This window comes from Hylobates moloch, unplaced genomic scaffold (assembly GCF_009828535.3).
Source record: "Hylobates moloch isolate HMO894 unplaced genomic scaffold, HMol_V3 SCAFFOLD_24, whole genome shotgun sequence".
Lineage (NCBI taxonomy): Eukaryota > Metazoa > Chordata > Mammalia > Primates > Hylobatidae > Hylobates > Hylobates moloch.
Window position 1 is genome coordinate 1,543,232 of NW_026652299.1, and position 27,792 is coordinate 1,571,023.

Consider the following 27,792-nt stretch of genomic DNA (forward strand, 5'->3'; position numbering starts at 1 on the left):
CCCAGTAACAGAAGCCAACGCTAAAAGGTGACGTTGGGGGGTAGGGAGAGGACACGCAGGAGGAATCAGGGGCTTCCTGTCTCAAGGCTGGGGGGCACATCCGTCTCTCCCAGTGGGCCACTTAGAGGACGCCCCCCAACTTTCCCCTGAGACCTGGAGGGAAAGGCCTTTCATGAAGGGTTTGTGGAACCTGGTGGAGTGTTCTAATGGTGGGTGCGGGGGGCGGGGCGCCGGTGCTGGGAGTGGAAAGTGGGGGCGAGGCGGGGGTGGCAGAGCTGGAGCTGCCCTGCCCTTGAGGAGTCTGGGTGGAGGCAGCAGTCCCGGGTGTGGCCCAGGCCCACAGTTCGCAGGCAGGAGGCAGGGTCCACGCCTCCCTGTTCCTTCCTCCCCCCACCCCCGCCCCCACCCCCGCCCCCGCCATGGGTCTCCCTGTCTCAGCAGCGGCGGCTCTGGAGCGAGGCCGTTCCCCTGGCTGCACCGGCTCCCCTCTGCTGGGCTCAGATAGCAGCACCTGCACCTCTGAATCATCAGCTCATTTTCCCCGTGGCTGGAGAAGGCCGGAGCCACCGAGCTGGGTGGAGGGGACTCGATCTCCAGCCTCGAGGGCCAGGTGCTCCATGTGCCCCATGGGGTGGAGCCACCCCACACCCCTGGCTTTGGTGCTGCCAGCCAGGCCCAGGCCCTCTCTTGGCCCTGGAGTGATGGGCACAGAGGGCAGTCTCCCCTCCATGCACCCTTATCTGTGAGCACAGTCCCCCCAACCCCCGTGCCTCCATCCGGGTTCCATCAGCAAGCGGAAGCCCCGGAGCTGGGGCCCAGCCTCGAGGGGGGAGCTGGAAGCTGCTAAGCAGAGGGGCCTCAGCCCATGGTGGTGGGGAGGGCACCCCAGCCACCCTTGGTCCCAGCTGCCATCTGTGCGCTGGCTGTGCACTCCCTGAGCGGAGATGCATGACCCACCCTAACGTTGTCTGGGCTGCAGATGGCAACAGCTGCTGACGGAGCTCCTGCCCCTCCTCCCTCCCACCCTGCTAGGGCTGGGCCTCAGATAGATACACAGGGCGAGTGGGAGTGTCTGGGGGAGAAGACTTTATTTCACAAGGTGAGGAACCTGGGCTGTAGGAACCCGGGCTGGTGGCCGACACCCGCACACCAGGCTCCGGGCCGCACGGGGTCTGCACGTGGGGAGGGTGCTGGTTGCCCCAGCAGGAAGCCGGACATAGGTCCCAGTGTGTCTGTCAGTTATGCCGCTGCCCTGTGGGGCTGGAGAGGCAGGACGTGCACCCAGCCTGTGGCTGGCAGGGCAGGGGACCTGCAGGTCAGGCCAAGCAGCGTGGCTCCGGCTATGCCCCGAGGCTGCAGGCTAGGCCACGGTCTGGCGGCTGAAGAGCTCGAGGGTGAGCGAGCTGAGGAAGGCGGGGATGCTGTCCTGGCGCCGCAGGTGCACCTCGATGAGCTCGCCCACCGTGTGCGAGAACTCCGTCTCCAGCAGCTGCATCTTGGAGCCCGAGGGGCTGGTGGCCTATGGGGTGGGCAAGAGACAAGACAGTGGTCAGCCCGACAGGCCTCTCCCTCTCCCCTCCCTCCCTACACAGCCCCTCCAGCCGTGGGGGCTTCCCTTGGTCTGAGGACCTGGACAGGGGTAGATGTGTCCTCAACCCTGCCAGGCCTTATTCCAGGTCACCTAAAGGGACTGAATTAACCCAGGGCAAGGTCTCTGTCGTCTACGCAGACAGCTGGGGGTCCCAGGCACTGCGGGGTGTGCCCACCCAAGGGGCTGCCACCTTGTTCCTTCCTCCTCCACCTGGGGGGCTCCAGCATCTGTGCCCCCACCTGTGACAGGCCCCAGTGCCACTCTCCACTGAGGCTGGAGGACGCCACGCCCCGGGCAAGTCCTGCAACGCCTTCCAGACTGCCTGGGGCCCACGACCTAGTTTCCCCACTTGTGCAGGGGGCATGCTGAGGGCCTGGGGGAGGGGGAGTCTGGCTCTGGATTCTGCTGCCCAGAGGGCGGCCTCCTGTAACTGCAGAACAGGCAAGGAGGAGACGGCCCGGTGACCAGGAGCTTCCAGACAGTGCTGCAGGAGCCAGGGGACACAGGGCAGGAGCCACAGGGTTCAGGTCACAGAGCAGGTTTAAGCGAGCTGCTGTGTCACGGTCCTGGGCTGTGGGGAGTGGACAGAGGCCCTTCTGAGCTGCCCCTGAGAGCCAGCCCCACCCCGGTCAGCACCCACACAGATGTCCCACACAGCCCCAGGTCACGCAGGACACAAACCCAGCCCACCACAAAGCTCCCTCTCAAACCACGTCCCTGAAAAAGTCCTGTACCCAGAATATGCCCAGAACTCCCACAACTCCACCATGAAGAGGAAAGGGCCAATTAAACAAGGGGCGCTTGAACATTTCTCCAGAGAAGAGCCACACACGGCCAACGAGCTCATGCCAGGACGCCGGGCACCGAGGAAATGTGAATCGCAGCTGAGCGAGACAAGGACCTGCCTCACACCGACGGCCACTGAGAACAAACACCACGCGCTGCTGGACTGAGGGGAATCAGACCCTCCGCATCGCTGGCGGGAGCGTGTGTGGTGCGGCCACTGCAAATAGCCGAACGCAGAGTCCATGGGCCCAGCACACGCCCGGGTGCGCAGCCAGGGGGTCTGAGCGCTGTCCACACACAGGCCTAGGCATAGATGTCCACAGCAACACGATCCCATCACTAACAGACGGAAAGTGGAACCAGCCCTCAACCGCCGGAAGGAGAGAGAAAACCGGGTTTACCCGTCAACACCGCTTCGTACAGCCTAACTGAGACACGCTGCCACGCAGGCAAACCCCGAAAACATGCCCAGCTAGTCACAAAGACCTGTTGGCACAACTCCATGCCCTGGGGATGTCCTGGAGGGGCACGTCAGGGCTCAGGGCCGGTGGAAAGGCACCACGGTTAGACTGGTCGCGGCTGCACACTGAATGTGCCTGGAAGAACAGAACGGTAGACTAATGGAACAGTAGACTTGAGGGTGAGCCGCGTGTGTGTGCATCAGAGCTCAGGAAACCGTTTTGTAAAGCACTCCCTCCGCCCGGCAGCCCTCTGGGAACCCTCCCCAGGAGCCACAGGACGCCCGGCTGCACCCAGCTTGGTCCTGGCAGCTCCCCTGTCCACAGGAGCACATGCCTGAGCTGGGCCCGGCCCTGATGGTGTCGCACCCATCTGCTGTTGGCGCCCCTCCCCCCACCACCTTTGGAGCACGTGCTGCCCCCGAGGCCCTGAGGCCTGACCTGTTCCTGCATCTCCTCTGTTTCTCCGGAGCCGTCCCCCTGCCCTCCCCCTGTTCCTGCTGCCTTAGTACATTTGGCCTTGTCATAGTTCAACACAAACCATTTTTAAACAAAAACAAGAGAAACCACTCTGACCTTTTACTAAGAAAATCCTTTCATTTCTGCCTTCTGCTCTTGATTCTGAATTTCTCCCCCTAAATGTCAGAGGGGCTGATTCTCCTGCAGCTGCCGGGCAGGGGTGGGAAGCAGTGTGGGAAGAAGTCTCCTTAGCCAGCCCTTCGCCCTCCTCCCAACCCAGGGCTGGCAACCTGGCTGGGCCTGGGGCACTGTGGTGCAGACTCCGGCCAGGCTGGACCAAAGAACAGCTGTTCTCCAGGCACCCGCCTTCCCCGGCCCTCAGAGGCTGGCAGGCTTTGCGAACCTGGCCGCTCATTTCTAAAAATATTTTTTTTTGGAGACAAGTCTCACTCTGTCACCCAGGCTGGAGTGCAGCAGCATGATCATGGCTCAGCCTCGAACTCCTGGGCTCAAGTGATCCACCTCAGCCTCCTGAGCAGTTGGAATGACAGGCATGTGCCACTACACCTGGCTAATGTTTAAATTTTTTTTAGAGATAGATAGATAGATAGATAGACAGATAGACTTTAGCCATGTTGCCCAGGCTGGTCTCAAACTCCTGGCCTGATGTGATCCTCCTGCCTCAGCTTCCCACGAGGTGAGGATTACAGGTGTGAGCTCTGATCATTCTTTATTTGAAACAGGTGCACCCCGCCAGCGTCAGCAAGACAGCTGCTCCCAATGGTAGGCCGGGCCGCCCACTCACGGGTGCTACAGCACCTCCTCTGCTGGCCTCAGGCGGCTCTGGAAGAATGACGCCCTAAGATACTGCGCTGCCCTCCAGGTGGGGGCGGGGGTGGACGGGGACAGGCAGGAGTGACCAGTGCTACTCTCCCAGCTCAAACCCCACACGAAGGCAGACCCAGCGTTTGCAAAACACCAGCCCCCTGTGAACAAGTCGACCTGCCGTGCAGCCCACCTCTGACTCCGTTTCCCCCAGCGTACCCGGCCGCACTGGGAGGCGCCACCTTGGTCTAACACGCCGGCAGCACTCCGGCATGAGCAGGACCTGCTGAATGAGTGGCGCTGGGCCCATCCATCTCTGCTTAGCCCTCTGCCACATTCAAATATCACACAGTCCCCAGGTACCTCGTAAATCACTATAATTAGGGGCTGCTCACTTGAAATTAGAGCACAATTTTTTAAAAAGCAAATTGCCAGTAAGATACGTTGGCTGTGGCTGGAAATATTTATGGGGCTGCCTGCGCGCCGGCTCTGGCTTCCTCTCTCTTCTGTCTGGCTGGCCGAGCTGCCACCTGTCTAGTCTGCACACACGGCGGCCGTGTGGCTGGCGGGTGCCCTGGGGGAGACTGAGACACTCACTCTTAATGAAGACACTCACGGTGTCCATTGTGGCCACTGCACTCCAGTCCAGATCCTGGCTGGCCTGGCCTGGGGCTCACCTGCCCCTCTGGAAGCAGAGCAGGCCTGCCCTGGAGGGCTGGGGGCCTCTGCGGCGTGTCTGTGGAACACGTGGGCCCGGGAATGCGTGCCCGGCCCCCATTCCGGCTCTGCCACACGAGCAGTGCTCACACGGTGCTTGGGGCTGAGGGGCCTTACTAAGCGCCGGTCCCACCATCCCCTGAGCCGAGCCCCGTAGTGTCCCAGCGGGCAGGGACAAGAGGCACGTAGTAAGGGAGGGGTGGGGGCCGACAAGGTGCTTGGAGAGCAGAGACAGCGCCTCTCTCCACACCACCACCTGCAGGATGTGGTGGGGCTCGGAGGCCAAGGGGGAAGTGTGGGGGTTCCTGTCAAGAGCAAGACCCCCTGCTGCTGAGGGTCCAAGAGAAACTCCATGACGGGGAAACTCGAGGGGAAGAAGCTAGAGACGGAATGAAGGAAGCCCTGAATCCTGACTCAGACAAGCAAAGCTGAAATAATACAGTAAAATGAGAAGACACGCAGGAAATGGAAACGATGCTACTTAGAGATACTGCGAAGTTATGTGAATCCTGTTCATCTGTGGGGTGGCATGAAGAGGTGGAGGCCACAGCAGTGGACATCAAAACCAGAAACCAGTCAGAGAAAGACAACAGGAAAACGGTGTAAGTGCCTGGAAATTAAACAGCACACTTCTAAGTAATCCACGAGTCAAATGGGATGCCTGGAAGGAAATACAACAGAATGGAAACAAGAATACAGCATAATGAAATTTGCCAGACGCACCCAAGGCAGTGCTTCGAGGGAAACGGACAGCACTCAATGCCTGTATCAGGAAAGGAGAAAGATCTCAAATCAGTTCTCTAAATTCCTACTTCAAGAAACGAAGGGAAAAGCAAGCCCGAAGCAGCAGGAGGAAATAATAAAAGTCGGAATGAACAGGAAAACAAAAGACAGTTCCTAAAAGCAAAAACTGGTTCTTTAAAAAACAGCAGTAAGGCCGGCCAGGAGCAGGGGCTCATGCCTGTAATCTTTGCACTTTGGGAGGCCAAGGCGAGAGGATCGCTTGAGCCCTGGAGTTGGAGACCAGCCCGGACAACACAGTGAGGCCCCATCACTATAATCAATCAGCCAGGTGTGGTGGCATGCACCTGTAGCCCCAGCTATGTGGGATCACGTGGGCCTAGGAGTTTGAGGCTGTAGTGAGCAATGATCACACCACTGCACTCCAGCCTGGGCTACAGAGTGAAATCCTGTCTCAAAAATTTGTTAAAAAGACCAGCAACGATAAAATCGATAAACCCCTCGCAAAACTGACAAAGATTAAAAAGGGGAGAGTGAAATGACCAATGTCAGAAATGGAAATATTACAATAGATCTAGAAGCTATTAAAATAACAATAAAAAATACTACAGCAAAATCCGAACTGGACGGATTCCTCGAAAACCGCATACTACCAAAACGTGCCAAGATAAAACAGACAGCCTCGGTAGTCCTATAACCATTAAATAAATCGAGTTTGTCGTAATTAAAATGCTACTCAAAATCTCCAGTCCCAGATGGTTTCACTAGAAAGTTTTACCAAACATTAAATATGAATTAATACCAATTTTACACAATCCCTTTTCGGTTAACAAAAGACAGGGAAACCCCTTTCCACTATTAACCTTGTACTGAAACCAACAAGGATGGTGAGCACACACAAAAATAAGTATCAGTCTCTCATGAACTTAGATGCAAAAATACTCAACAAATACTAACAAATGGAATCCAGCAATATACGAAAAAGAGTATCACACCCTGACCAAGTGGGATTCAGTTTAGGTGTACAACAAAGGCTAGTTCAGATTTGAAAATCAATCAATGTTATTCACCCTATCAACAGGCTAAAGGAAAATAATATGATCCTATTGACACAGGCAAAGCATTTGACAAAATTTAATCTCCATTCCTGACAAGAACTCTCGCAAAGCAGGAATCGAGGGAAAGTCCTCCGACTTGGTAAAAAGCACCACAAAGAACTCTCAGCTCACACTGCTTCACGGAAGAGTCTGGCCGCCTTCCCTCATTCGGTCAGCGGAGAGCTGGCTTTCCCCACTCATCCTCAACCCAGCATGGGAGCTCCTCACGCCAGGGCATGCAGGTGAGAAAAGGAAAGCAGCAGCATAGGGATTGGAAAAGAACAGAACTGTCCCTACTCGCAAATGACATGACGGCCCACGTGGAAAATCCTGAGCAATCTGCAGAAAACTCCTAGAATGACATGACGGCCCACGTAGAAAATCCTGAGCAATCTGCAGAAAACTCCCAGATTGACACGATGGCCCACGTGGAAAATCCTGAGCAATCTGCAGAAAACTCCTAGATTGACACGATGGCCCACGTGGAAAACCCTAAGCAATCTGCAGAAAACTCCTCGAACACTAAGTGAGTTCACGAAGGTTGCAGGAAATAAGATGAACATACAAAAATTAACCACATTTCTATAAAGCAATTGCAGACAAGTGAAAAACAGAATTAGAAGGCAATATAATTTACAGAACATCTTAAATACTTGGGTATAAATCTAACAAAAACTTGTATAGTGTCTGTTTGCAGAAAGTTAGGAAATACTGATGAAAGGAACCAAAAGAATGTTTGTATAAATAGATACAATGTTTGTGAACTGGAAGACTTATAGTAAATCAATTTTTCCAAAATTGATCTTTGGTTTTAATGTAATTGGTGTCTAAACTTCAGCATATATATGTGTGTGTGTATATATATATATATATTTTTTTTTTTTTTTTTTTTTTTTTAAAGAGGGTCTTATTCTGTCACCCAGGCTGGAGCGCAGTGGTGCGGTCTTGGCTCACTGCAGCCTCAGGAAATCTTCCTGCCTCAACGTGCCACGTAGCTGGTAACTACAGGTGTGCACCACCACTCATGGCTGTATTTTTTTCGTAGAGATGGGGTCTCCCTGTGTTGCCCAGGCTGGTCTCCAACTCCTGGCCTCAAGCGATCCTTTTGCCTTGGCTTCCCCAAGTGTTGGGATTACAGGTGTGAGCCATCACGACTGGCCAGCATCTTTTTTTTTTTTTTTTTTTTTTTTTAGAGAGACACAAGATTATTCTAAAATGTATATGGAAAGCAATTCCGAAAAAGAAGAGTGGAGGATTGCCCTTCCTGATGCTGAGAACTGTACAGCTACAGCACAGCGTTATACGGCTCCTACGTCAGACAGACATGGCTGGGGCAGCGCTGGAGGGGAGATGTGGAGACCAGCGGAACAGAACAGAGGAACTCAAAAGAGACCAACAGATACGTCCAGGCCACTTTCTAACAGAGAACATTATGCTGTGACAAAGTGGGACTTAGTCTAGGTGTACAAGGCTAGCTTGGTATTTGAAAATCAATGTAATCTGCTGTATCAACAGGCTAAAGAATAAACAACATATGATCCTATTAATTGATACAGAAAAGTCACAAAAAAGTCACAAAGGCGCTTTGCGTCAGTGGAGGAAGAACAGTCTTGTCTTTGCTACAGCTGGTGCCAGAGCAGCTGGACATACTTAGTTAAAAAAAATTTTTTTTTTGACCGAAACCTCACATCTCATATAAATTTTAACTCAAACTGTATCATGAACTTACATGTAAAACACAGAATTACTTTAAAAAAGAAATCTTCAGGATCTGGATGAGGCAGAGCTCTGACACTCAACACCAAAGCACGATCCATAGAATAAAATTAAAATGGATAAATGGGCCTCACCAACATTTTAGGAAATTGCACAGTGGAAGAGCCTGTGAAGCAGATAAAAGGACAAGCTACACGACAGGGCGCCAGCGTCTCCCTGCCCATCTCTCCTAGAACGCCACGGCCACTGGGGACCCCGGCACCTGGAGGGGCCAGTGCACAGAACCCGGAGGGGTGACTGCAGCGTCTTAACCCCAAGTGGGATTCCTGCCTGTGCCCTGGCCCCACGGGGCAAGGCCCACATCTGTCTTCTTCTCCCTTTTCCCAGGACAGACCTCACCAGGCTGGAGAGTGGCCTGGGCACAGAGGCCGGGGCTGTGGCATTGGGGGCCATCGTGAGGGCAGAGCGCCCAGGCGTTCTCAGACACACCCCTGCTCCTACTGGCCTTCCTGGGAGAAGCACCCCCTTGTTCCAGATGAGAAGCCGCAGCTGCTGGGCCGGGGGAGGCACGAATATTCCATGCTCGGATCTGCAAGCGCCACGCGCCTAACTGGACACAGCTCCAGGCGCCTGCTTCCCTGAAGCCCGATCCTCCTGTCCCTGGTGTGCTGCAAGCGCCGCTCCTGAGCAGGGCTGTGTGTGGGGAGAGGAAAGGAGCCCTCGGGGGAAGTTATGCTGGGGGCCCATTTGTAGGGGGAGGGAGAGCGGGAAGCAAGGTCCATGAGGATGGGGTGTCCTGCAGCTGGGTCCTGACCGGGGGCTGCTCCCTCTCCTGGGCCTAGGCACTGCAGGAAAACAGCGGGCAGTCAGACCACCTCCCGGCCGCCACCACACGCCCTCGACAGACGTTCCAGATAGACCGCTCGATCCTGACTGGAGCACTGCCGGCCCCAACGCCTCCCCTCTTACACCACCTGCTTGTGCAGGCCTGGTGGCAGAGCTACCGGCGTGGGGGGCTTTCACACCCACCAGAACTAGCTTCTAACCTCGGCTTGGCCACCAGCAAGCTGCGTGACCCTGGGCACACCGACACACCTCTCTGAGCCCGGTCTGCATGCTGGGCATTGCCGAGAAGACGAATGAAGTCAGGTGTGTAAAACCGTCGGGCTCGGGAGACACCGAGCACAGTGGGATGAGGAAACCCCCGGGGCCACGAGGACGGTGGCTGCCCCGTGCCCTGGCGCCATCGGATGGCGACGACTGGGAAGCGAGCTGCTGCCGGCCTTGTTCCCACCTCGCTGCAGCAGGACTGGTTGTCTGCCAGGCCCCGGAGCCCCCAGGCTTCCCACAGAGGCTCCCCCACCAGGACCCGCGGGAGAGGAGATGGACATGCCTGGCTGGCCTCTGCCGGGGCAGCCGCAGGTCCCTGTGAACCTCGCTTGTAGAAGACACCTGCTCTCAAAGCCAGCAAAGGTGAGATTTTTTTTTGTCTTGAGGCTGTAAGGAAATCAAAGTGTTTTCAACTTCAAAAGACTCTCCAGGCTTCTCAAGTTGAGAATCTGACGCATCCCAGGCACTTTCATGCACACATGGGGCGAGCCGGGGAGAAGACTCAGGTGCGTCCACCGAGAGTAAGCCTTGAACTTCAGGGGTGAGAAAACCCTTCCAGTTCACACTGCGGCACGACACACTCTCACACCCACACTCCCAGAGTGCAAAAGGACCCTTAGAAAATCATCAAAATGTTAACAGCGGTTAACTCGGAGTGTTGGGATGGAAAGTGACTCATGGTTCTCTGCATTTTCCAGACTTTTTTATATGCTGCATATTTGTAATTAGGAAAAAAGTATATCTAAATTATATCTGCAAGAGCGGAAGAGCTTCAAGACAGGCCGATGAGCACACGGGTTCCCACTGCGGACACACGCAAGCCCCAATCCTTATCCACCTGGCCTGCAACCCTCGAGTGTCTTGCTCGTCTGCCCGTCTGCCCGTCTGGCTGGAGCATCTCCAGACGCTCTGTGGGAGGCCCCTCTGTGGGCTGCTGAGGCCGGTGCTGCCCGCCCACCTGCCCCAGATGTCCTGGGGTGCCACGCTGGTGTCGCGGCTGGCATCTTGGCTGGTGGCACCACAGACGCCGGGCATGGGTCACAGCGCAAGCCCAGCCAGCTGGTGGGGGTGGGTGGTGCTGGTCAGGTGGCCACAGCAGAGTCCGCTGAGGCCACCTGTCATAGGGCTGCTGCTGAGGTGTGACAGACACGGGCCCACGCCCCTCGGCACCCAGTGGCCAGGGCACCCGGGTTGGGCTTGCGCAAATCCCAGGTGGGGCACAGCTCTGTCTGTCCACAGGTCTTTGTGGTGCCCCTCTGAGTGCCTGTGAACAGTGCTGGGCAGTCTCACCATGCATACAGCTCTGCATGAACCTCCCTAAAAAGTCTCAGGGGCTGAAGGCTTGGACCATGGCATCAGGGTCCAGAAGTGATAAACCTGGGTAATGTGTGCCCTCATCCCAGCACAGTCCCAGCCCCGGGGTTGAAGGCCAGCGCGGTCCCAGCTTGGCTTCATGACCTCGGCGGCAGTGATCTGTATCCCAAAGGTTGGCCGTGAAAACGTCAAGACCGTGCTGAGCCTGCCGGGTACAGCGTGAAAATGGCTGGTGCCACCGTGGTCTACACAACCAGTTAGACTGGGATACCAAGGACTCCTGGCAGCCTCACACCTCACAGCTGGGCTCTGCACAGGAGTCTCAGGTGCTGTGGGGCCAGCATGCCTGCTGCACATCCACGGCCCGAGGGTGACCCAGGAGCAGCAGTCACTGCCGAATCCTGATAGTCACTGCCTGGCCTGTCCGTGCGCTGAGGAGGGAGAGAGCAAGCTTCTCGCCTCTGGTGTGTTACCTCGGCCGAGGGACTCCTCCTCCAGGCTGGCCACAGGACTTGTTCCAGTCCATGCCTGACTCCCCCGCTCACGGCCTCACTCCCTCATGGATGCCCACGGCCAGTCCAGCCCCACCCTGCACAGGCCCCCCAGCTCCAGGCCCAGCACAGCTCAGCTCCTCGGAGCTCCTGGTCGGGAGGTCCAGGTCTGACCCCAAGACACCCTGCTGTGTGCACGGCCCTCAGCTCCCACCCCTCTCTGCCCCACTGTCCCTCTGGTGTCCCTCGGGGGAGGCGACGCAGCCGGGCCCAAAGGAGGCCTCGCAGATGCTGCCACGTGAGCACTGCGCCGAGGGCCTGGCGGCAACTGGGTCAGGACAGCTTGGACAGAATGCCGAGAACAAATGTCCCGGCATGAAGTTCCAAAGAACGGAAGCTGGCAAAAAGCGTGTCCGGCACGGGGAAAATAGCTCAGCCAATTATTCCTGCCTAATTGTACCGAGGAAAGCATCTAAATACTGCCTGTGCTAATTATACCAGCGTTATTGGGGTTTATCTTCCCGGCGAGGGTGACCTTTCCTTCAAGAGTGACTGGCGGGGCGGGCAAGGCCAGGCACCCCAGCAGTCGCAGAAAAATCCCAAACCAACAATTATTATTATTATTATTCTATTTATACAGCTCCCCCTCGCACACGGGCGTTCTGCTTTACAGCCACACGCAGCTGCTCCTGCAGCCGCAGCCGGAGGGGAGCGGAGGGAGTGGGGGCAACGGCTTGGGGTGGGGCGGCCTGCGCAGCCCCTGCTGTGAGTGGCATCCGCCACGGGCGGCTCCAAGGGCCGTGGAAGGGCATGGAGGCCACAGGGATGAGTTAGAGGAGGTGGCGGGGAGGGAGAAGCGGCTGAGTGTGGGTTAAAAGACAGGGACTGGCCCCAAGGGCAGCAGGAGCGCAGAGCACAGTGAAGGTTAAGGGAAGAAAGGGATGCGGCGGGCAGGCGGGACGGGTGCTCAGCTCAGGCACGCAGGTGAGGAGGGAGGAGCTGCAGCACAGCCGTTGCCCAGTGGCTCCCTGAGCCCCACCCAGGTGTGGGGTCCTCCCGTCCTGAGCCCGGCCTGGGTGTGGGGTCCTCCCCTCCTGAGCCCCGCGTGGCCGTGGGGTCCTCCCCTCCTGAGCCCATCCGGGGTGTGGGTTCCTTCCCTCCTGAGCCCGTCCTGGCTGTGAGGTCCTCCCCTCCTGAGCCCGTCCTGGCTGTGAGGTCCTCCCCTCCTGAGCCCGGCCTGGGTGTGGGTTCCTTCCCTCCTGAGCCCAGCCTGGCTGCGGGGTCCTCCCCTCCTGGGCCCGTCCTGGGTGTGGGGTCCTCCCCTCCAGGGCCCCGCCTGGCTGCGGGGTCCTCCCCTCCTGAGACCCGCCTGGCTGTGGGGTCCTCCCCTCCTGAGCCCGGGCTAGACAGCACCACCCTTTCCAGATGTAGCCGAATGAGGAGGAGAGGAGAGGACGTCAGTGGCCTCTGCGCCTTCTCACCTCCACCCAGGCGAGGCCCATGCTGCTGGGGGTGACGTTTCGTGGAGCACCAGGCTTAGGGCAATGTGATGCTGGGGATGCGGGGTGAGGGGGGCTGGAGATGCAGGCCTGCCCTCCTGTGAGGCTGCCCCTCTTATCTGCTGTGGGCCCCGGGGACCATCAGTTTGTCTCTCTGAGCTGAAGTTTCCTGAATGTAAAATGGAGACAAAATGCCTATTTTCCCACCTCAGAGGGTGGCCGGCAGCTTCCGGCCAAGACAGAGCCACAAGGACAGATGCACCTGCCATCTGAAACAGCCAGAATATGAGGCATCAAATGTGAAACAACAGTTTTCAGTCAGGAAGGGTGGCGGGCCCTGAGACACGGGGCGAGCCCGGGGAGACCGGTCACGGCCCAGGCAGGGCCTCAGGGGACCCGAGTTGAGGGACAGGGCTGGAGCTGGAGCCGGGGCCCAGGAGAGAGTGCTGGAGAGGAGGGCTGAGTTCCCTGGAGTGCTCGGTGAGAGGCTGAGAAAACCTGGAGCATTAGAGAGAAAAACCCAGAAAACGGCACCTGAAGCTCACACTGGGCTGGAGCAGTTGCCTGTCTCTGGCAGCCTCGCGGGAAAGCCTGTGAACTAGGCAGCTCCAGGGCACAGCACTGAGATGGACGCCCCTCAGCAAGGGGCGGTGTGAGCCCCAGACAGACGCTGCCCTGCTCCCACCTCACACTTCCTAAACCGAGACCCAGAGAACCAGGCTGTTTCCAAGTACCTGAACTGTGTTTCCGAACAGAGCTCACGAATATTTATAGGAACACATGCACGTGCACACACAGGCACACGCACACATGCACACACAGCCTCGCAGCACTCAACAAAGAGAAAATCAGCTGAGTGAAACAAACCTAGGGCTGACCTGACGTCAGAAGCGGCAGATCACATTAAGTCACTGTAACTTTGCTCCATATGCCCAAAAAGTTGAGGACAGACATAAAAGGGACAAAAAAGAGCCAAATTGACCTTCTAAGGATGAAGACAACAAGTGCGGGGACGGATCCATGCCAGGTCAGACACTGCGGAAACAGGATCAGTGAAGCTGCAGATACAACCACGGAAACCGTCCGAGATGAAACAGATGAGAAAAAGAAAGAAAAGCGCATACAAACAAAAAGGAAAAAACGGAAAGATAAATATAAAGGAGGCAGCACATTGGGCGTGGGCTGCGGGGTGGCGTCACGTGGCCTGACACATGGGGCGGGAGTCCTAGGAGGCGGGCTGGTGGCACTTCTGAAATGGCCCCTGATGGTCCCCACCTCCAGGCATCACCCGCATCAGCGCCAGCCCTTCAGCGTGACTTATAGCTGATGGAAAGTGTGGCGCAAGTGCTGGCTGTTCCCTCTGCGGTCGCGTCACAGCAGCCGTGACTTCTGCGGCTCCCACCCTGGTTCTCAGCGCTCTGACACGCCAGCTGCCGCGCGTGAGCTGCCCACATGGCGAGGAGCTGCCATAGGAACCAAGCACAGCAGCCCAACCACGGATGAGAAACAGAATCCTTCTGATGGCCACGTGGGTGTACCTGGATGTGGGGCCTTCCCCAGCAGAGCCAAGAGGACCGTGGCTGGTGAGATCTCTGAGCAGAAAGCCAGCTCAGCCACACTTGGACTCCTGACCTCAGAAGCCACGAGCCACTGAGCTCTGCAGCGATGTTATTCAAGGACTGGTCGCCAATGGTGGGGACAGGAAAGACTCTTGAAAAAGTAATGGCCCCAATTTTCTGAAATGTGTGCAGAAGTGTACACTGAGAGATCTGAGAAGTTCAAAGAACCCCAACCACCAAAAACAAAAGGGGGGGATGACATCAAAGTACACAAAGCACATCATAATCAAACTGCTCGAAACCAGTAGTACAGATTAAATATTAAAAGCAGTCAGAGGAAGAAAGGACAATTGACTGACAGAGGAACAAAGATGAGGATGACAGCAGACTTCTCAGAGGAAATGCTGGAATTAAGAAGACAGTGAGATCACCTCTGTACAGAAAGACAAAAAAAAGCCCAGAATTCTCCACCCAGTGGAAATATCTCCCCCCACATAAAGACTTCTTTAGGTGTGCAAGAGCTTAAAATATCCCAAAGCAGCTGATTCGCACTGCAAGAGTATTAAAGGAAGCCCTTCAGACAGAAGGAAAATGAGGATGCAAACAGGGCTTACACAACAGGCCAGGCACGGTGGCTCACACCTGTAATCCCAGCACTGTGGGAGGCCGAGGTGGGAAGATCACCTGAGGTCTGGAGTTCAAGACCAGCCTGGCCAACATGGTGAAACCCTGTTGGGGCCAATACAAAAATTGGCCATGTGTGTTGGTGCATCCCTGTAATCCCAGCTACTCGGGAGGCTGAGGCAAGAGAATCGCTTTAAGCTGGGAGGTGGAGGTTGCAGTGAGCCGAGATTGCGCCACTGCACTCCAGCCTGGGTGACAGAGTGAGACTCTGTCTCAAACAATAAAAATAAAAATAAAAACAAACATGGGCCTACACAACAAGAAGGAAGAACAGCCCTACTCCTTCCATGAATGAGGGATGGGAGCTGCATGTGCAGACATATACAACATTTACAACTATTATTTACATCTCTTTCAAAGATAACTGACTAAACAGAAATAAAAACAAAGTATTGTGGGGTTTATCATGTGCATAAATAAAATATAAGCAGAGGACTAAGGCAGGAAGGAGAAGACTGGAAGTATGTGACTGTCAGGTTCTCACACTACACACAAGGTGGTGTCGTATCATTCGAGGATGACTGTGTTAAAGATCTACATACCCTAAATCCTAACACAACCTGTAAAAAAGACAGTTAACAAATCAAAAAAGGAGACACATGAACTTGTAAAAAATTCAATCCAAGAAAGGCAGAAAAAGAGGGAAGAAAAAAGAACAAAGGACAGACAGGACAAACAGAAAACAAGTAACAAGTTGATAGACTTATCTAATCAAAGTAGTAATCAATTTAAATGTAAATGGCCTAAACGCCCCAGTGAAAAGGCAGAGATTGTCAGATTTTATGCACATTTAAGACTCAGCTATATCCTGCTTTTAAGAAGCACATTTTAACTATGAAGACACAGTAGATTAAAAGTAACGTGAAGCAGATACAGCGTGCTCACAGAAGCCAATTCGCCCTGTGTTCATATGAGCACACCTCGCTTCATCCGTTGCCTGACTGCTTCACAGACACTGCATTTTTTACAAGTTTAACGTCTGTGTCTGGCAAGTCTATCGGCACTATTTTTCCAAAAGCATGGATTCACTTCATGTCTGTGTCGTATATATTTCCAACTTGTTCATTATTAAGATTATGGTAGTCTGTCATCTGTGATCTTTGCTGTCACCACTGTAATTGTTTCGGAGCGCCACAAACAGTGCCCGTAAGATAGCAAACTTAACTGACAAATGTGTGTGTGTTCTGACTGCTCCGCTAACCAGCCATCCCCCATCTCTCTCCTTCTCCTTGGGCCTCCCCATTCCCTGAGACATGAACATCACAACGATATTGAAGCCAGGCCCATTAATAACCCTAGAATGGCCTCTAGGTGTTCAAGTGAAAGAAGACTCATGTGTCTCTCACTGTAAATCAAAAGCTGGAGATAATTAAGTTTAGTGAGGAAGGCATGTTGAAAACTGAGACAGGCCAAAAGCTAGGTCTCTTGCACCACATGGCTAGCCTGCAAAGGAGAAATTCATACAGGAAATCGCAAGGGTTATTCCCGCACACACATGAATGATAAGAAAGCAGAACAGCCTTACTGCTAATATGGAGATTTTCAGGACGGTAAATGAGCCCTTGGGGCCCTTAAGAATGATGCTACGTCTTCTCTCTCTGTGCTCTATCAGTGGAACAACAAAGCCTGGATGACAGCACATCTGTTCAAACGTAGCACAGTGCATTGAATATTTTAAGCCCACTGTTGGGACCTTCTGCTCAGAAAACAAAATTCCTTTCAAAATATTATTGCTCACTGACAATGCAACTAGCTACTGGGCTCTGATGGAGATGAACGTTGTTTCTATGGCTGCTAACACAGCATCCATCCTGTAGCCCCTAGATCAAGGGACAATTGACTTTCAAGTGTTATTATTTAAGAAATACATTTTGTAAGGCTATCGTTGTCACAGAGTGCTTCCTCTAATGAATCTGGGCAAAGTCAACTGAAAACTTTCCGGAAAGGAGCTGTCATTCTAGATGCCATTAAGAACATTAGTGATTTACGGGAGGAGGTCAAAGTATCACCATTAACAGGAGTTTGCAGAAGTTGGTTCCAACCCTCATGGATGACTTGGTTCAAGAAGATGTCAGTGGAGGAAGATGGACAGATGTGGTGAAAATAGCAAGAGAACTAGAATTAGAAGCAGAGCCTGAAGATGTGACTAAATTGCTGCAATCTCATGATCAAGCTTGAATGGATGAGGAGCTGCTTCTTATGAATGAACAAAGAAAGTGGTTTCTTGAGATGGAATGTGCTCCTGGTGAAAATGCTGTGAACACTGTTGAAAAATGACAGCAAAGTACATAAACTTAGTTGATAAAGCAGTTTGAGGGGTTGAGAGGATTGGCTCCAAGATAAAAGAAGTTCTACTGTAGGTAAAATGGTATTAGAGAGCACGGCATGATACAGAGAAGTCTTTCATGAGAGGAAGAGTCAATCAATGTGGCCAGCTTCATTGCTGTTTTTTTTTTTTTTTTTTTTTTTTTTTTGCAGGGGGGGATGGAGTTGTGCTCTGTTGCCCAGGCTGGAGTGCAGTGGCGTGATCTCAGCTTACTGCAACCTCCACCTCCCAGGTTCAAGCGATTCTCGTGCCTCAACCTCCCAAGTAGCTGGGATTTCAGGTATGTGCCACCATGCCTGGCTAATTTTTGTACTTGTAGTAGAGACAGGGTTTCACCATGTTGGCCAGGCTGGTCTCGAACTACTGGCCTCAAGTGATCCACTTGCCTCGGCCTCCCAAAGTGCTGGGATTACAGGTGTGAGCCACCGCACCCAGCCCGTTGGTGTTTTTAAGAAACTGTCACAGCCACCCCAGCCCTCAGCAACCACCACCCTGATCCATCAGCAGCCATCACCATCAAAGCAAGAACCTACACCAGCAAAGAGATTACAACTGGCTAAAGGTTCGGGTGATCATTAGCATTTTTAAGCAATAAAGTATTTTTAAAATCAGGACATGTACACTGTTTTTTTTTTTTTTTTTTTTTTTTGAAACGGAGTCTCGCTGTCGCCCAGGCTGGAATCAGTGGTGAGAGCTCGGCTCACTGCAGGCTCCGCCCCCCAGGGGTTCATGCCATTCTCCTGTCTCAGCCTCCCGAGTATCTGGGACTATAGGCGCCCGCCACCTCGCCCAGCTAATTTTTTTGTATTTTTTAGTAGAGACAGGATTTCACCATGTTAGCCAGGATGGTCTCAATCTCCTGACCTCGTGATCCACCCGCCTTGGCCTCCCAAAGTGCTGGGAGGATTATAGGAGTGAGCCACCACGCCCGGCCCATTGTTTTTTAAAGACATAATGCTGTTGTACACTTGATAGACCACAGCATCGGATAAACATAACTTTTACATGCACTGGGAAACAAAATTCATGGGACTCCCTTTATTGTGATATTGGCTTAATCACAGTGGTCTGGAACCAAATCTGCGATATACCTAAGGTTGCTTATTGACAGTGCAACTCTGTATCGATAAAGTAGATTTCAGAGCAAAGAATATTACTATCAATAAAGGTCATTTCATAATGATAAAAGGGTCCATTTATATATGAAACAACTGGAATGCAAGAAGGAATAGAGAAATCTGTAATTATAGTCAGAGATGTCAATATTCGTCTATCAATAACTGATAAAACAGGAAGACAGAAAATTGGCAAGGATATAGAAGCTTTGCAAACGTTATTAAAAATGTCAGCTACTTGACATCAATACAGCACATTCCAGTGGGATACAGGATACACACAGATTTCAAGTACACACGCAAACATTTACCAAGGCAGTAACATACTGGATGGACCTTAAAACAAATTTCAAGAAATGTGACCAGATGCAGTGGCTCATGCCTGTAATCCCAGCACTTTGGGAGGCCGAGGCAGGTGGATCACCTGAGATCAGGAGTTTGAGACCAGCCTGGCCTGATGAAACCCCATCTCTACTAAAAATACAAAAATTAGCCGGGGTGGTGGCGCGTGCCTGTAATCCCAGCTACTCGGGAGGCTGAGGTAGGAGGCAGGAGAGTCACTTGAACCTGGAAGGCAGAGGTTCCAGCGAGCTGAGATCGCGCCACTGCACTCCAAGCTGGGTGACAGAATGAGACTCCGTCTCCAAAAGAAGTAAAAGGATTCAGACTATTCCGAGAATGTTCTCTGACAATAATGAAATTAAATGAGAAATTAGTAACAGAACGACATCTGGAGATTTTCAAAAAATGTGGAAACTAACACACTTCTAAATAACCCATATGTCAAAGAAGAAATCAAAAGGGAGATTAGTAAGTGATTTGAACTGGATGAAGATAAAAACAAAATATCAGAATTTGTGGGATGCCACTAGAGCAGAAACTAGGGGGAAACTTATAGCACTGAATGTCCACATTAAAAAAAGAAGAAAGGTCTCAAATCAGAGACTTCAGCTCTGACCTTAAGAAACTAAAGAAGGGCAAATTAGACAAAGTAAGCAAAAGAAAGAAAATAAAGATCAAAGCAACAATGATGAAAGAAAACAAAAAAGCAGTAGAAATAATAAAACCAAAAACTGTTTCTAGCCAGACTGACCTGGAATAAAAAAGAAGAGACAAATTACTAACATCAGAAATAAGAGGGGTGATAGCACTACAGATCCTACAGATGTTAAAAGGATAGTAAGAGAAATTATGAACAACTTTATGCCAATATCTTTCAAAACAGACAAAATGGACAAACTTCTAAAGATACAAACTACTAAAGCTCACCACAAAAGAAAAAGACAATGTGAATAACTCTATGTCTATCAAGACACTGATGTGTAGTTAAAACCTCACAAAGAAAACTTCAAGGTTCATTGGGTTTACTGATGAATTGGATCAACTATTTAAAAAAGAAATAATATCAATTCTACATTAACTCTTTTTTTCCAGTTTGTTTTGATCAAGAATTCTACATGAACTCTTTAAGAAAACTGAAGAGGAGGAATGCTTTCCAACTCACTCTGTGAGACCAACATTACTATGATATACAAATCAGAAGATATTACAAGCCACACCCCCCCCAAAACTATGGAACAACCCTAAGGAATATTTATGCAAAAATTCAAAACAAAATGGTTAGCAATTCACATCCAATAACATATAAAAAGGATAATGTACTATGACTAAGTGGGGTTTATCTTCAGAATACAAGGTTGGTTTAACCCTAGAAAATCAAAGTAATTCCACATATTAACAAAGTACAAAAGGAAAACCATATGATCAACTCAATAAATGCAGAAAAAGCATCTGATCAAACCCAACAGGCATTCCTCAAAAAAGAAAAAAAAAAAATTCCCAGCAAACTAGGATTAAAAGAGAACTTCCTCAGCCTGAGAAAGGGTATCTATGAATGACGTACAGAGAATACCACACTTAATGGCTAAAGACTGGATGCTTCTCCCTCAGATCTGAAAGAGGACAAAGATGTTCACTCTCACTGCTTGTATTCAGCATCATCCTGAAGGTTCTAGCTAGTGAAATAACACAAGAACAAGGAACTTCACAAGCATCCAGTGTGGATAAGTGGAAGAGCAAGTGTACTTACAGATAATATCATTGTCTAAGGAGAAAATCCCATCAGATATACTAAGAAGCTACTGGAACTAACACATGAGTTTAGTGAAGTTGCAAAATAAAAAGATCAATATACAAATGAATTGTTTTTATATAGTAGCAACAGAAATTAAATGTAAAAACAAAACCCTTTTATAATAATATCAAAATCTAAAATACTTGGGATAAATCTGAAAAAGATGTGAAACACCTATGTTATCAGGAAGGGGTCTCAATCTAGACCTCAAGAGAGGGTTCTTGGATCTCACACAAGAAAGAATTTGAGGCGAGTCCATACAGTGAAGTGAAAGCAAGTTTATTAGGAAAGTAAAGAAACGAAAGAATGGCTACTTCATAGGCAGAGCAGTGACGTGGGCTGCTCGACTAACACTTAGACTGCATTTCTTGATTATATGCTAATCAAGGGGTGGATTATTCATAAGTTTTCTGGGAAAGGGGTAGGCAATTCCCAGAACTGAGGGTTCTTCCCCCTTTTAGACCATATAGGGTAACTTCCTGACATTGCCATGGCATTTGTAAGCTGTCATGGCACTGGTGGGAGTGTTGTGTCATATGCTAATGCATTATAATTACAGTATAACGAGCAGTGAGGATGACCAGAGGTCACTTTCTTTTTTTCTTTCTTTTTTTTTTTTTTTTTTTTAAGACGGTGTCTCACTGTGCTGCCCAGGCTGGAGTGCAGTGGCGCAATCTCGGCTCACTGCAACCTCCGCCTCCTGGGTTCAAGCAATTCTTCTGCCTCAGCCTCCTGAGTAGCTGGGATTACAGGCATGCACCACCATGCCCGGCTAATTTTGTATTTTTAGTAGAGATGGGGTTTCACCATGTTGGTCAGGCTGTTCTCGAACTCCTGATCTCATGATCTGCCTGCCTCAGCCTCCCAAAGTGCTGGGATTACAGGCGTGAGCCACCACACCCGGCTGACCAGAGGTCATTTTCATGGCTGTCTTTGTTTTGGGGGTTTGGGGCCAGCTTCTTTACTGCAACATGTTTTATCAGCCAAGTCTTTGTGACTTGCATCTTGTGCGAACTTCCTATCTCATCTTGTGACTATGAAAGCCTAACCTTCTGGGAAAGCAGCCCTGTAGCTCTCAGCCTTATTTCACCCAGTCCTTATTCAAAATGGAGTCACTCTTGTTCAAATGCCTCTGACACCCACACACTGAAAATGAGGACACATTGCTGAGAGAAACTGCTCATAGATTAGAAGTTTCCATATTGTTAAGATGTCAATTATCCCAAAATGATCTACAGAGTTAGCGTAATTGCAACTAAAATCCTAGGAGGCTGACAAAGATGCAAAAGGCCTTCAGTACAAAAGAATGTTCTTGATGCTGGAGTTACTGGACGTTCATACGCAATAAAAAATGAAAAAGAGTCAATCTAGACCTTGTACCATATATTTAAAAAAACTCAAAATGGATCATGAACACAAATGTAAAATTTAAAACTACAAAACTTCTAGAAGAAAAAAAAAATGGAGGCAGTTTTTGTGACCTTGGGTTAGGTAAAGATTTCTTAGATATGACAGCAAAAGCACACTCAATAAAATAAAAGACTGGTAAGTTAGACTTAATCAAAATTAAAAATGTCTGCTCTTCAAAAGACATTGTTCACGGAATGAAAAGACATGTCATACATGAGGAGAGAACACCGGCAATGTACATATTTGATGAAAGATTTGCATCTGGAGTATACAAAGAACTCTCAAAACTCATTAAGGAAACATAGAACCCCATAAATAATTAGCAAAAGATGTGAACAGGCACTTCAGCGAAGACCAGCAAGTTGGCACATGAACAGATGCTCAGTGTCATTCGTCATGAGGAAAATGCAAATTAAAACCGCAATGAGACGCCATCAGTCACCTCTTAGAAGGACTGAAATTAAAAAGACTGATCATGTCAAGTACTGGTGATCGTGTGGAGAAACTAGAAGTCTCCTACACTGCTGATAGGAATGCAAAACAGTGCGGGCACTTTGGAAAACAGCTCGGCAACTTCTTGTAAAGTTAACCACACACCGACCACACAATCAAGCAGTTCCACTCGGATTTAGCCGAGAGAAAAGGAAATAAATGTCCGTGCAAAGCTTGCAGGTGAATGTCCACTGTACCCTTTATTTGCAACAGCCCCAAGCTGGAAGCCACCTGAATGCCCGTCAACGTCTGGATGGATGAAGACATTGTGATCTATCCGTATGATTGTAAAGGGGTAAACTGTTGATACCATAGCAACATGGATAAATCTCAAACTAATTACACTTAGTGTAAGAAGCCAGATGAGAAAGGCTAGATACTGCGTGATTCCACTTACAGAAACTCTAGAAAACGTGGATGAACCCGTGGTGACAGGAAACGCAGAAGGATCAATGGCTGCCTGGGGTTGGGTTGCAGTGGGAGGGGGCAAGGCGGGCTGCACAGGGGCCTGGGATCTGGGGGCGAAGGGTCTGTTCACTGCCTTGACGGCCTCACGGGTGCGTGTATACAGACGGTGGCTCATCAATAACGCAGACTCAGCAAACAGGGAGGCCCTGGCAGGAGGAGGTGGTGGCATCAGGGGCCGGTCCACTGTCACAGGCCAGCCTGGTGAAACACGGCAGCGTGCTGCTCTTCCAGGCGTCTACAGGCGATTCCCGCACAGCTCTGCCTGGACTGGGAAACATGTTCCTAACCCCATGCAGGGGCTGCAGTCCCTCCACCCAAAACCCACACCAACACCCACTTCACATTTTGCATTTGAATCTCAGGAGGTTCACGGACCCTCTAACCCAGCGGCACCCGCAGCCCCTGGGATGGAAAAGCATCATAAAAGCAGACAGTGGTGCGTGTTGGGGAGGATGGGGAGAAGCTGGCAGAACAGGCAACTCCTCACAAAGCTCAACGTTAAATGACCACGTGACCCGGCACTTCCTCTTATGGGTGCACACCCGAGAGAAATGAAAATGCATTTCCACACGCAAGCTTGTACACGAATGTTCACAGCGGCACTGTGTGTAACAGCCCCAAACGGAAGCAACTCAAATGTTCTATCAACGGATGAACTGGATAAACAACGCGGTCTATCCACACAATAGACCCTGTGATTCATCAGCAACAAATGGAGCGTCAGCACACGGTCCAGTGTGAGCGAACCGTGAAAACCTTACGCTCAGCGAAAGACGCCAGACGCCAGAGACCACTCGCCGCTGAGCCCATCTCCCTGCAACACTGCAGGTAGGGGAGTCTAGAGACAGAACACAGACAGCGGCTGCTGACGGCTGGGACCGGGAGGGGATGGCTATGGGGCACGTTTCCTTCCAGGGTGATAAAGGCATTCCAAGACATACTGTGGGGATGGCTGCACGGCTCTGTAGACATCTCAATCAAGCTGCTTCATGAGAAAGGCCCAGCCACTGACCACAGGGTGAGCGTCTTGCCGTCCACAGTCCCTGGCCGAGAAGAAGGTATGACTGACAGGTACGACTACCTAAGGTCCCAGGCACACCCTGGGGCGGGGAAGAGGCTGGGGACAAGTACAGAGTGTACAAAGACACGCCAGGCTCTGGGAGGTCAGCAGAGAGTCTGGACCCCAGATTTGAGGCAGCCAGGAACTGCCTGCCAGTCCCAGCTCAAGTGGCCAGAGCTTGGCCAACCGCGGCAGGTCTCACTCGCAAACGGCCAGCCACCTCTGTGCCCTGGGGCAGGGATGTCCTGTTCCTGCTCTTTAGAGCGACAGGGAGAGCCCTCCCTAACAGACTCCTCATAGTCATTTAGGTTGGGGGCAAAAGGGGCTGGCCGCAGCTTGGTGTAGGTGGAGCAGGGTTTGGTGGGAGGGCGGGGCTAGGTGGGCTTGCCCGGGGTCGAGGTGGTGGTCACCATCTAGTCCCCGCCCAGGACAGCCACTCGGGGTCCTGGGGAAGGCTCTGCCTCCTGCCTGGCAGGAAAGCATCCTGCCCACCCGGTGCCATGGCCTGGGGAGTGCTCGGCTCTCAGGCCAGCTGCCCACAGGGGAAGCTGGGACTGGGGTGGGGAACCAGCCTGTTCGCTTCCGAGTGGGTCTGACAAACCCCCAGCCTCTTCACAAAGTCTCCAAAAACGGAACGTCGTGGAGAACTGGACGCAGATCCACAGGGCCATAGAGAGCATTTCCAGCTTAGTCAAAGGAGTAACTTTCTAACAGTTTAAACGCGCGCGATGGGATGTGCAGGCTTGGTAGGCAGTGGACCAGATAAAACCATTGGCCAGAAGATACAGAAGGGCTCTAGGCCACCCAGGCCCTTCAGTTAAAACATCCCCCACCCCTCCCCGGCTCCCAGGGCAATGTCAGAGACCACCTGGATGGAGGAGAGCGCTGGTCCTGGCTTCTCACAGCTTGGGAGGTGGGACAGCTGGGCACCAGGTCAGCAAGCCACAGGTCCACCCACGGCCAGGGCCCAGGCTCCCCCGACCCCCATAACCATCCAGGCACGGAGCACAGACCCCGCCTGGCCATCGGCCCTCCAATCCCTGCTGGAAGACGTGCCCAGGCGGAGCAGGCCCCCTGCGTTACTGCTGCGCGTCCAGCACCTGCAGCGGGGTCCAGCATGGCAGGCATTCCACATGGGCGAGGGCCAGACGAGTGAGCCACACCCCACCCTTTCCTCAACTATGCCCCATGACGACGACATCAGAGTCGTCCCCCAAGCCCAGGTCTGATACTCTCTTTCCCCAACTTTGGCCTAGAGCCCGAGGCCTACCCCTCTGCTCTCCCTGCACACCGGGTGCCCTGGAGCCGGTGAGCATGAGCACGTGAGATCCGGAGGCCAGAAACATCTCCCCAACCCAGCCAGACAAACTCTAATTCACCCGTGAGCCCCAGCTCCAGGCCACCTCCTCCACGCAGCCTTCCTTGACTGCAGTGCGCCCCAGGGTATCTGGGAGACGCCGCTGCACAGTCTTTGTATCGGGCTCTACAAGTATCTATCCAAGCGGCAGCAGAGCCGCTTCATCAACAGTAAAACAAGCTGGGCGCGGTGGCCCACACCTGTAATCCCAGCACTTTGGGAGGCCAAGGCAGATGGATCATCTGAGCTCAGGAGTTGGAGACCAGCCTGGCCAACATGGCAAAACCCTATCTCTACCAAAAATACAAAAAAAGCCAGGCGCGGTGGCGGGCGCCCGTAATCCCAGCTACCGGGGAGGCTGAGGCAGGAGAATCACTTGAGCCCGGGAGGAAGAGGTTGCAGTGAGCCAAGATCGCGCCACTGCACTCCAGCCTGGGCAACAGAATGAGACTCCGTCTGACAACAACAAAAAACAAAACGAAACAATAAAACAGCAACAGCAGCTCAGGGCTCCTGCAGTTCAAGGTCTTAGCGGCCTGGGCATGCGGTTCCTCTGCCTACTTGGACCTGAGCAGCCTCCCTCTGCCCAACGCCACTGCGCACTCCCTGCGTGCCCCAGCCCTGACCTGGGTGAATGGACCGTGCAGATGGCGAGAGGCCATGCAGGCCACGCCAGGATAGATCGAACCCTGGCGGGGTCAGGTGGTTCCTGTGCGTTTGCAGCCTGGATGCGATGCCCACATCTCTGGGCCAGGCACAGTTCTCCACTGCCGGCGGCTGGTGGGATTAGATGTGATCAAGGCCGCTCCCGGGCCGGCTCTACTCTGTGGGGGGCAGGTGCGGCTCTGGGGCTCCTGTTGGGCCTGAGCATGTCCCGATAACCTGGCTGCTGCCCGCTGCCCAAGCGCCAGAGCACACGGCCACCAATGAGAGCTGTGCTTCCCTGGTCCTGGGTTAAAAATATCCCCGTAAGTGACAAGACTTTGAGAATTTCATCTCTCCAGTCACTCACATGGGGGGCGAGGACAGCTCTTGGCTCTGCGTCTCGCCTGGCTGCGTGTGATGCCTGCCTGGGCTGAAGCTGCATCTCATGAAACAGACGAGAAGTCATTCACAGCCCGACAGCACAGGCACAGAAATTTGCTGTTTTATACCAAGTTGAGCGGCCTGTCATCTAGAAGCTTCTGTTCTGACCTCCTCAGCAAAGAGGAAGTCATGGAACCAGCTGCTGAGCCTCCTGGCCTTGGCCCGGCCTCTCCTGGCTGCTGTGGGCCCCAGGATGAAAGCGGGCACCACGTCACTCACGAGACAGAAGCTGTTGTTCTCAGAGCCTCCTAGGTGAGTGGCCAGGCGCCTGCCTGAAGCTGCACGAGCCCACAGTGGTTAAGGCTGGTGGGGACCCAAGGGGCCGGTCCGGCCTTCCCCGACCACCAAGGAAGGTGGGCGCTGCTTCCCTCGTGGGGCAGATGGTCTCGGCCATCACTCTGCTGTCCCTGTCCTGGCTGTAAGCTCAGCCTCAGTGTCCCCCCCTGTGAAATGGGGAGAACCCCAATCCTTCTGGGCGGGTGCCTCGCCTCTGCCCTCACACGAGTCTCCCCTTCCTGAGCCGGGATTCCATCTCTGCTGGGAATCAGGCGCTCCCTGGCCGAGAACCCGGTAGCCAGGCACAATCACGCCGTCACCGCCCCAGCCCTCACCAGGCCCTGCCTGCTCGCTGCACTCGGCTGCCATCTTCCTGTGGACACCACTTACCCTCCGGCGTCGCCATCGGCTGCAAATTGCCTTGTTTTTCATCTTTGGCAGGGCTGAAAATCTGATCATGAAAGGGAATTTTCTTTCTTTTTTCTTAATTAGTACTTGGTAATATCACCAAGCTGTGAGTTTATGGCTTTGTAGATCTTGTGTGTTTGACACTAATTACTCACAAAGGCTTTTAAAGCTGCATTTCAACTCTGCAACTGCCATGCCGGTAATTAAGCTAGAGGAAGCGGCAATAGATTTCACTCTCCACAGATACCCTTCCCACCTGTGCTCCCGCTCCGTTTGGCGGCAGCCCCCGTGGCTCTGTGGAAACCCAGCAGCTCCTCATGGTTCCGGCCCTGGAGGCCTGAGGTGGCCTTGCATCCAGGAGCCCAGCCTCGGCCGTCACAGCCAGGCTTGGCCCTGCACTCAGGATCCAGAGGGCAACTCTCGGCAGCTGGAAAGGGTTCTCCCAGTCCATAGGCCGCCAGAATCCCTTCCAGCGCATTCCTGCCTGAGCTACCACAATGCTGCGTGCTCACTGGCCCCCCAGGCCTGTCCCAGGTGAGCTGAGTAACTGGAGTCACCCGAGCCCCGGCGAGGGACAGACGGTTGCGCTTCTTCAGGTCCCCGAGGGAGGCCT

At 52.6% G+C, this 27,792-nt stretch overlaps 1 protein-coding gene across 10 annotated transcripts in view; it reads right to left on the minus strand.

Moving 5' to 3' along the window:
- Positions 1–1,071: 1,071 nt before the first annotated feature.
- Positions 1,072–27,792, minus strand: part of MAD1L1 (mitotic arrest deficient 1 like 1) — a 405,930-nt gene continuing 379,209 nt past the window's right edge. For 8 of the 10 annotated variants that reach the window (XM_058434334.1, XM_032145963.2, XM_058434335.1 and 5 more), the window contains one exon: positions 1,216–1,519. In XM_058434334.1, coding sequence (XP_058290317.1) covers positions 1,361–1,519 — 159 coding nt within the window. In that variant the 3' untranslated portion in view covers positions 1,216–1,360. Of the gene's footprint in view, positions 1,520–27,792 lie in introns of all 10 variants that reach the window. The other 2 variants (XM_032145960.2, XM_032145959.2) reach the window with 1 other exon arrangement.